This window comes from Heterocephalus glaber, unplaced genomic scaffold, assembly GCF_053883595.1.
Source record: "Heterocephalus glaber isolate CG9 unplaced genomic scaffold, H.glaber_assembly_v1.0 deba00000937, whole genome shotgun sequence".
In the NCBI taxonomy this organism is placed as follows: Eukaryota; Metazoa; Chordata; class Mammalia; order Rodentia; family Bathyergidae; genus Heterocephalus; species Heterocephalus glaber.
The window spans coordinates 3,590,276-3,600,588 of record NW_028258173.1 but is presented as its reverse complement, the minus strand read 5'-3'; the positions used below and the strand labels follow the sequence as shown (position 1 = coordinate 3,600,588).

Sequence of the window (10,313 nt, the reverse complement as noted above, 5' to 3'; positions counted from 1 at the left end):
TCTAGCATTCTCAACATAGAAACCCACAGTTAGTCCCACGCATGTAAATGTCCATGCTGCTGGGAAACATGGAGCCCCTGGAGCGCTCTCTCACAAGGCACACAAAGGTTTATGCTTGCACCTTTGTAGAAAAATACTCACTGGAGCACGCTTTCCTACAGAGCTCCTTTCTGGAGAAGACTGCCCTTCCCAGGCTACCAGCCATGCAGCTGGATCAGTGTGCTTGCCTCCAAGTTCCTTTACTTTCCAAAGACCCCTTGCAGGAGATGTTTCCCAGTGCTCTCCGAGGACCAGGGGCCAAAAGCTCTGTCCCCAGCCAGGAAGCTTCCCTCCTGAGGAGTCCGGTCCTCAATCAGGATCTGGGAGACTTGAGGGTCCCGGAAGCCAGGGACCTGCATGCCAGCCGCCCTCTTGAGGCCGCAGGAATGGGTGTACTTACCTTGCACTCACAGCCCATCTGGTACCTGTGGTTCAGGCTCTTCTTCTGGGTGGTGCTCAGGGTGTCCCATGGCACGATGAAGTCACAGAGGGTGATGTGCATCTTGCCATCCCCCTCGGCCTTTCCTGTGGAGAGACAGGGTCCACCAAGCTCAGGCTGAGTACTGGGTTCTCTTCCTCCACCCACTTCTGACATCCAGACAGGACTTAAGGGTGCTGAGACTTAGTTCTGACAATATTATAGGTTGTTGTGCCGTGAGTTTTGAAATAAATGCATGCTTACTGTAGAAAACTCGGAAAATGCAAGAACTGAGTTGGGTGTAGTGGTGCACGCCTGTAATCCCAGCTTCCCACTCTGGGAAGCTGAGGCAAGAGATCACAAGTTCAAGCCCAGCCTGGGCAGTTTAGCAACTTAGCAAGAACCTGTCTCAAAAAAAAAAAAAAAAAAGGCAGGAATGTAGCTCAGTGTGAAGGCCCTGGGTTCAATGCCCAGTACTGGGGGAAGAAAAAAAAAGGGAGTGAAAATGCAAGAAACAGTTTTTAAAAGCTTCCTGTTTTTGGTACCAGGAATCGAACCCAGGAAATCTTTCTCATTTTTGTAATCTGCTCCCTTGATTCTGCTATCTACACTTTCCCAGGCAAGGTCGCACACAAAAAAAGAGCATGTGGTATGTAGGTCATTCTGCTTCCTGTTTTTTCACCAAATAATATTTAGTCACCGGCATTCCTCCCATTTGATGTTGACCCCGCAAGCCTGCATTTTTCTAGTATGACTAGCCAACACATGGAATTTTTTTAGTCACTAATTGGTTCTAAATTCCCTTCGCTGGGCACAAGGGGGCGCTCTCCTGGAGGCTCCCGAGTCCACTGGTGAAGACGTCACACTGGTGACAACCCCAGCCAGCATTAGCCACGCGGGAGAAAAGAATGAACAAGCATATTACAGTCAGTGACAGACTCTTAGGGCAGCTATGGCGGTGACTTCAAAACTCATCCCTTCTGCTACCCCGGCACCTTGTGAAGAGACACACACGCCCAGGGATAAGGGATCAGTGCCAGAGTCCTGGGGAGGCACCGGGGTCCGGGCCATACCCAAGGGCCTCTGCTTGACCAAATCCCACTCCATCCACTTACAGACCTCAGACACCGCGCTGGCCGTGGACAATCCACTAGTAGAAATGTAGCTCACTCAAGGAACAATGCAGTTGGTTGGGACCGGCTGCTGTGGGGAGCCCGGCTGGGCTGGCCAAGGCTTTCGTGGGGTGCCAGGCATGCTGCTTCTGTGGCACAGCCTCCCTGGGTATGAATTCTTATCCTCCTGCCTCAGTGTTAGCTGCTCCTCACCTCGTAGGCTTGGGAGCTCAACTGTCCCACTAGAGTGGCATTCATTCTGAATCCTAAAACTTAGAGATGAGTGTTCGTGTGGCCTTAAACACTTCAAACATAGATGCTTGACCTTTCCCCTGAGACTTGTGGCCATTTTCTGTGAGTTCAGAGGAGATAAGAAAAGAGCAAAATAGTGAGGTGGCAATGCATTCCCACCCCGGTTTCTTCTGGCATTTACCACCTGAACCAGTAGACTGCAGCCCTGTCCTGCCTGGCCCGGCCATCACTGTGGTACATAGGCAGAGTTTCTATTCTGGCTCCATCACCCCAAATTCCATGTTGCTTTCTATTGCACCCCATGCCTAGCATTAATATGCTTCCTTAACCAAGTCGTAAGCATGAAGGGTAAGGGCTTGCTCTTTTTTTTGTATCCATGGTTCCTTGCCCATAGTAATTGCTCAATAAAATCTACAGACACTATACATTGTTCTAATAATTTTCTACCTATTCTGTCTTTTTCTGCTATGACTCTTTTTGGTTTTTTAACACCAATTTAAGCTTCCACAGAGGTTGACAAAGGCAGAGAGTGGAGTTGAAATGCAAACTATCTTTTCAAGGGCCCTAGTTACTGAGCTAATAGGAACTTCTGATGTCATGGATGAATGGTGTAGCATCTCTGAATGTTACAAGAAGACCCCCCATAGCCAGGCATGGTGGCACACGCCTGTAATCCAAGCACTCAGGAGGCTGATGCAGAAGGATTGCCCCAAGTTCATTTGAGGCCAGCCTGGGCTACGTAGTGAGTTCAGGGCCAGCCTGAACTACAAAGCGACACCTTGTCTCAAAAACAACAAAAACAAACAAAAAGATCACCATTAGTATAGTTAAGACTTAGTTAAGCTTCATGGCATGAAGATTTGTTGCAACATTCTACTTATGTCTCTCTTGGAAAAAAGACGAAGCCTGAGTCTTGGATACAGAAAAACAGGAATGAATTAAAATGTGTAACCAAGGATTGTATGTTTACTTTTCCTTTTGGAGAAGAGGACCATAGAAGAAAATTACAGGGCCGATCCTATAAGAGTTCCCGAGCACGCTCTCATAGTGCCCAGCGCAACATGTGAAGCTGAGTCACTGGCCCAGAGGGGGTGGGCGCCGGCTGGCAGCGTGGCTCACCACGTCCCAGGATCGCTGCCGGCCTGGCTAACTCACCCAATGCCAGAGAGCAGGAAGTAGGGCTGTGCCTCGGGAAGGAAAGGCCAGAGACAATGTGGAGTCACCTGACCGAGCCTGGGAAAAAGTGGGATCAGCAAGGCTCCTGGGGTGATGGGGGCCCGCCACTGCCCCCCCCCCAGGAGGATGGAGCAGGGAGCCCTGTGGGCAGGCGTGTTGTTGTCACGTGTCTCAAGGAAGGGTCACCAAGTGGGGAAGAGACCCTGCCTGTCTTAGGCGCACTCCTGTCCAAGTCCTTCGAGGGTCCTTCCCCAGACCAAGCTTCCTCCCTGTCTCTCATAGTCGCTGCTACCTCTCATTTAAGGAACAAAACTACTAGCTGCCCTCAAGTGAATCCGGACCCAGGTCAAGCCCGGCACCTCTGTGAGGTGCACGTTCATCCTCACAGCAAGCTCAGGGGCAGGCATGGGAGGACCAACAGGCCAACTCACTTGGCCAAGAAGACAGGTCCAGATGGACACAGGTGTGTTTCTGGAGCCTGCACCTGGGCATCTCCCTGGGCTGCCCCCATCCCATCTGTTCTCTTCATACAGGGGTCACCACTTGGCACCTTCTGTGCTGCAGCATCATGGGGACCTCAGAGTGCTCTTTTGAGATACTAAGTAGTTGGAAAGTGAATGAAATTGTTAACAATATGAAATCACACCTAGAATTCAATGGGAGGGGGTTGCATTTTTTGACAACTTAAAAATGCATGCACATAAAGAGGAAAGGGAGTCCAACATAGAGTACAACATGGATGAACTTGAGGACATTATGCTCAGTAAAACAAGCCAGATACAGGCTGGGGATTTAGCTCAGTGGTTTCGCCGCCTGCTGCGCAAGCGCAAAGACCCAAGTTCGATCCCTGGTACCAAAAAAAAATAAAAAATAAAGTAAGCCAGGCACAAAAGGATGCGTGCTTCACTTGTAGGAGGTCCCTGGAATAGGCAAGTTCACAGAGACAGAAAGTAGAACTGCGGTGCCAGCAGCCAGGGAAGGGAGGAGTGGGGAGGTAGTGTTTAACTGGGACAGTTTCAGATTGGGAGGATGAAAAAGCCCTGGAAATGGACAGTGACAGTTACATGACACCGTGAATGTACCTAATCTTCTATTCACAGAAACGAGCACAACAATAAATTTTATGTTACACGCACATATACTGCAATTTAAAGACCCATATGCAATACATTTACAGGTAAGACCTTTTCCCAATCTTATGTCTCACAGGCGGTGAAGAGACTAAAATGTACTTCCTGTGACTTGCTTGGTTCCAGTAGGAGACGTGCAATAGTCCCAGACAACAGGCACATGGTTACCAAGCGGCTGTTCCTTCCGACGCCTTCAATCTCTATTGTTTGTGGAGCTGTAGTCCAGACGGCTTGGGTTTTAGCACGCCTACACAATGTGCGCTGTGTTACCTCACACTGTCTTCCTGCTGAGACTGGGGACAGTGTCATGGGCCTGTGCAGAAACCGTGCAGGACACACAGCATCCATGTGAAGGAGCAAAGCGGTGACGTCCGCACACAGCACTGAAGTGATTCAGCTTTCTGACTGACTCACGAGGCTGGCTTCATTTGGACACTGAAAGCTCACTCTTGCGAAAACAGGCTGAACAAGGCGGGTTTTCCTATCACATCCCTCAAATAAGTCAGAGTGACCATCGGTGACAATCACGGGGCCGGTGTCCTGTACACCTCTGCCCGCCCTCACGCTGGACGGTCTCTCCTGCAGCTTCCTCGCTCTCAGAGAACGTGAGATGGGGCGAGAGCACTAGCCACATACACCACAGAGCCACTGTGTGTCAGGGCTGCTGGCTGCTGTGGCACAACCCAGCTAAGGGCTGCTCCTCAGGACCTTCACAGGGCCCTGCAGGCTGGACCGCCTGTCTCATGGACGAGGGGACAGTACCCTGGGGCTCAGGATCTGCAATGAAGAGCAGAGCTGGCTGACCACAAAGGCCCCAGGAGATGAAAATAGTGTCCGGAAGGCCCCTTTGCAGGGCAGGTGTCTGTCCTCTGCGGCCTAGGCACACCCTGTGGAGTATGTGCTGCTGAGCAGCTCGAAACTCTGGCAGGAGGCTCTGCCTCTGCATCGGAGGAGGGAAAGTTCTGGTCAGACACTGGTTCTCCGCCCTGGCTGCATGCTGGACCCTCCGGGGCTGGCTGAGCAGGCCTGGGGGCAGGCTGGGTGTCCCCGTGGGCAGTGGAAGGGGAGCACCCTGCTGAGATGTGGGACAGCAACAGGATGTGCTGATCAGGAGCTGAGCCCCACAGGCAGAGATGGGGGCGGGCCATACCTGCCCAGGTAGTGACACTGCTGAGCAGAGCTGAGAAATGTCTCACACCGGCTCCAGTGTGGAGCATTTGCTAATTTACATGGTGGAAATGTTCCCACCCTGGCCAATTTCAAGCTGCCAACATGACATCAACCAGCTCGTGCAACTAAAAATGTCACCATTGGCCCCGTGGAGCAGGTGTAAGCCGACCCCATGCAAGTGTCTGCTCTACCTCAGCTGCTCTACCTCAGCTTCCCTCACTTGTAAAATGAGGTCACAGCAGCACCTTTACCACAGGGGATTAAATGGAATCTGCATGGAAGGCATTTGGAGCACAGCCACCTCTTGTCAGAGCCCAGAGAAGGAAAAGGGAGGTGGAAGGGCCAGGCAGAGAGGCTCCACAGCCAACAGCCTCGGCCTGACCAAGGACTCAGCAGGGCACACTGGGAGACAGACCCTGGCCTAGACCTGGGTCACTGCTGACAGCGAGCCTCCCCTCCTGTGGTAGTTAGGAGCATGGGCAGTGCTGCAGCCCGGCCAGGCCACCTCTAGAGGGCAGTGTGAGGCACTTGCACCATAGGGACTAGGAGAGAGAATGGGAAGCCCTGGAGCTGTTCTGGCCGTAAGTTCCCTGGGCCCTGAGGCTTTCCCACAGCCAAGTCTTCCCTCCAATCACCTGCAATGAGATACTCCTTCTTCCCTCCAACATCCAGTGAGACCCCGCACACTGCCGAGGAGGGGGCCGTGTAGATAAACTCTATGTCTTTCTCAGGTCCTTTGAACATCTGGAAAGACAAAGATGGGGTCAGTAAAGACAGGCTGCAGAGCCAGCGAATTCTGGCCCACCAGGAACTCGGGTGGCCCCGCCTGCACCAGGTACAGCCCGCGGAGGAGAGGCAGAAAGGTGCAGTGGACAGATCAGGGGCCAGTGTTCTCTGCAGCCACTGTCTACTTCCAAGGCGGCTCCCATCAGGTGGCCACAACACCCGCCTGAAAGAACTTTTTCAGACACCCCCTTGAAGTCATTCCAGCATCTCTGGGGAGACCCTGAGGATCCTCGGGAGGCTGGCACATGGTGGAGGACAACAGTCTTTCTAAAAGTCCAGGAAGTGGGTCGTTTTTGGCTTGTTTCTGAAGCTGAGGATTGAACCCAGTGGCCTCGTGCCCACTGAGCTATGCCCCCAGCCCTGCTGCCAGGAAGTCTGGTGGAACATGGCTATCTGATGGGGACAAGAACAGAGAAGCACCTCTGGAGTCCGGATGTAACCCAAAGGCAAGGGGTTTGATTTTTCAACGTCTGATCTGTTGGCAGCCCTTTAGGAACACACCTGCTGCTCAGGTGAAGGGCGGCCTTTCCCCAGCACTGTGGGAGGGGCTTTTCTTTGCAGTGCTGGGGATCCAGCCATGGCCTCTACCTCCAATGCACACTCCCAGCCTTGGCGAGCTTTAGTAAACAAACCCAGATGGACTGGTACCATTCCCAACGTCATGACAAACCAGCTTTCCAAGAGCTACCCTGCAGCGCACAGCAAGAAAGGTCATGAGGCTGTAGCAATGTTAACCTGTGGTGTTAAATGACATTGTTGTCCCAAGGGCCACAGGCACTGCTTTGGTGTCTAACACCCATGATGAGGTCATAAGAGCAGATTTTCTTTCCTGTTTCATAAATAAAAAGACCTAAGCACTGAGAGACTAGGTCATCTTCTTTAAGTGATATATGTAAAGACTAAGCATTCCATTGGCCTTCTGATAAAATTTATTTTCTAGGCTGGGCATGGTGGCCCGAGCTGATAGTCCCAGCCCTCTGGGAGGCTGAGGCAGGAGGATTGCAAGTTTGAGCCTAGCCTGGGCAACTTAGTGACTCAAAATTTTAAAAATAAAAAAGGGCTGGTATGTAGCTCAGTGTAAAGGCCTTGTGTTCAAGCCCCAATGCCACAGAAGGGTTTTTTTTCCCCCTAACATTTATTATTTTTTGTAACAAAATTCAACACATGGCCAGGGACGTAGCTCAGCAGCACAGTGCCTGCCTGGCAAGCATGAGGCCCTGAGTTCGATTCCAGGTACCCCCCCCAAAAAAATTCAGCACAAATAGCTACACTACCACTGTGCTGCATAGCTGCTCCTGCCCCTGCAGCCAGGGATCATCATCTTTCTCGAAGACCAAGAGAGGTACAATCAGCAGCAATAGCATCCAGGCTTCTGCTCTCTCACTCTCTCTCTTACCTGGGTTTCTGCCCATGGACATGGACAATGTCCCGGGCCTGCAGGCTCCTGACTTGGGCCCCGTCCAGCCTGACAAGCAGCCATCTGCTCAGGCCAGCCCCATTACAGTGGTCAGGAAGCTGCCCCTAACTACATCTGGCCACAGGGGTCTTCCTTCTCCAAATCCCTCTTCCTCGAGAAACCAGAAGCAAACCCGACCAGCCTGGCTACACATGCAGTGGGGCGCTTAGTTCTCATTCCCTCACGACAGGTGGAGCCTCCCAGAGGCAAAGACTATGCCCTACTAATAGCCAAGACCCCCAACTCAGCCACAGACACAGTGGACCTCGGGGACACAGCCAGATGCTGTACCACTGATCTGCCATCCATCAAAATAAACATTTTTCTGAAAGAAAAATTGAAGTCACCGAGAATATACTGTTTCCTCCCAGTGATCCAGGCATTTATAGGCTAAGGAGAATGGGACCTGGTCCTGGCCTCACAACCTTAGTTTTTGCTGCATAGTGTTGCGCTGCTGCGTAGATTGAGTTAAGGAGACGCAGGCCTGGGCCGAAATCCGCTCAACCCCATGATGCTGCCAGGCCTTGTTACCTTTATCTGCTTGATCTCATACTGAATCCTCTTGATGGGATTGCCATAGATGTCGTTCCCGGAGTCCACCTCCTTCTCACTGACCGCTTTGGCCCTGATCACTGCAAAACACAAAGACACAGAGTTGAGGAAAGTTCTCAGATGATCATGCAGGATGTGCTAGGGCTGGGGGCCCCTGGGAAAGAAGAGCCCACCCCTCACCTCAGCTGTAACAAGGACCAGATGACCCTGACTCCATGAGCTCAGACAGGAGGTGCAAAGGCCTCCCCTCCATCATCCCTGGTTCTCCAGTGAGAATTCTTGATTCCCAGAGCCAAAAACAGGGGCTCCGAGCCATCCTGTGAGGCCAGGCTGCTCCCCAGGAGCAGGACACAGCCACTGATGTAACGTGGAAGCTGTTTGCTGACTGCATGCTTCAGGGCTCGTTTTCATTCCCGCTGAAGTGTATTTGTTGGTGTGTGGGGCAGCAGAGGAACCAATGACCTGGTCTTCAACCCTGCTCTTCAGGTAGGCATGGGGACGTTCCCACCACCCTCATCCATACAGTACTGGCAAACAGGCTTACTTATGAGAGGCAGGACAGAGACGGGTCAGAGTGTCGTAACTCATAGGGCACACATTGGGTTAAGAAATCCTGCAGGCAAGGCTGGCAAAGCCATGGGACAGATGCCGAGGAAGGAGGTCAGACAGAAAGAGCCTCCTGGACCACAAGCAGAGATGAGGGGTGGGAGAAGGGCTGGGAGGGTCCAAAATGTTCTGGAGCCAGAGGCTGCTGATGGGTCACGCCCCACAGGCTTTCCATAAGTCATTAAGCTAGGACTCTGATCTCTCCTTGGTATCCTGACAAGGAGGGTCAGTAGTTCATGTCATGAGGGCAGGGTCCGCCTCTCTTCCCTTTGAGGCCATGGCTGGTGGCATGGCCTGCATTAATGGCTTTAAAAGCTTTGCCTTCCCAAGTGAGCATGTGCTCATCCTGGGCACATTTTGTGCAAGCCAGAGTGGTAAGGAGCAAGGAGATCTAGCACGTGGGAGCCCCTTCTGCTCCATCCTTCCGACCCCAGAAATGTGCTCTGAATCCCAGCCTCTCCCGAGTCCCACACCACACTGGGGGCCCCACACGGGCCCAGGCTCCCCATTTCTTCTTTGAGTAGAGCTGAGTCACTCTGGCCCAGGCTGCAGGCTCCTGTTTCCCAGGCCAGGCCAGGCCTGGCCTCCCCCTGAAAGCCACATATGGGGAAAGCCACCCGGTAGACCATCCCAGATCTATCTTTGTGCCCCTGAGTCCCCCACCACTCTTATCATCCACTGCTACCAGTTGTCTTTTTACAGTCATGTTCCTTCCAACTCAAACACTTTCCTTGGCTACCTACTGCTTTTGCCTAAATTAGGAGACCCTTTGCAACCCAGTGCCAGCCAATTACCTGGGCTGTCCCTGCCCAACAAGCCCTACCCAGTTCTTGCTATTTTCCCAACACCAAGCCTACTCTTCCCCAACATGCCCAAGGGTTTCTTCTGCCCCAAATGCTACCTCCCTCTCTCTGTCCAGAGAACTTTTATTTCATCCTTCAAGACCAAGCAAAAATAGCCCTTTCCTACCCTTTTTGGGGGAAAGTCTGTCCTCTAGCCGCACTTGGGATATTCCTCATGTCTCGTCCATTCTGCTGCAAACACCTGTACATGTGTCTGCCCAGGGCTGCAGGAGGTCCTAACAGGCAAAAGCCACATTCCAGCTGTGGAATAGCAGTGCTCAGCTTAACGTCTGCCCGATGAACAGGACCGGGCCTGACAGCCTCAACCTTGGGGCCCAGGTGAAGTTTGTCACTGGTCCCTGTTACTATGTACCTAATTAATCTACATGTCTTATTGCAATGCTGCACAAAAACATGTTTATGCAAATCGGTAAGCAGGCCAGATGACCTCTGCCCACACAGTAATCCATGCAAGAACAAACCAGCCGAGGCCAAATGGAGCCAATCCACCTGATTCTTGATGCCTTTGGGAACCTTCTGGAACTGCTTTCCTGTGGCCCACACATTACACAATGCTTAATGCATAAAGGTGCACAATAAACACGCCACTGGCAATCAGAAAATAAGCCAAACTCACTCTGAAACAACCAAAAGGTCACATTATCACGTATCCACTGTTTTCTCACAAGATGCTCCCATGCGAGTCTAAGTCCTTATTTGAGAGATGTTTCAGGGTTGACTCCTCATTAGCCACTTTCCAGCTGTGCGATCTCA

General features: G+C 52.0%; 1 protein-coding gene across 1 annotated transcript in view; it reads right to left on the bottom strand.

Moving 5' to 3' along the window:
* The window catches only part of Timp2 (TIMP metallopeptidase inhibitor 2), a 41,855-nt gene that overhangs the window by 4,139 nt on the left and 27,403 nt on the right, over positions 1–10,313 (bottom strand). Inside the window, exons 2-4 of the mRNA XM_004860838.4 lie at positions 8,071–8,171; positions 5,933–6,041; positions 440–564 (exon numbers count right to left, since the gene is read on the bottom strand). Coding sequence (XP_004860895.1) covers positions 440–564; positions 5,933–6,041; positions 8,071–8,171 — 335 coding nt within the window. The remainder of the gene's footprint in view (positions 1–439; positions 565–5,932; positions 6,042–8,070; positions 8,172–10,313) is intronic.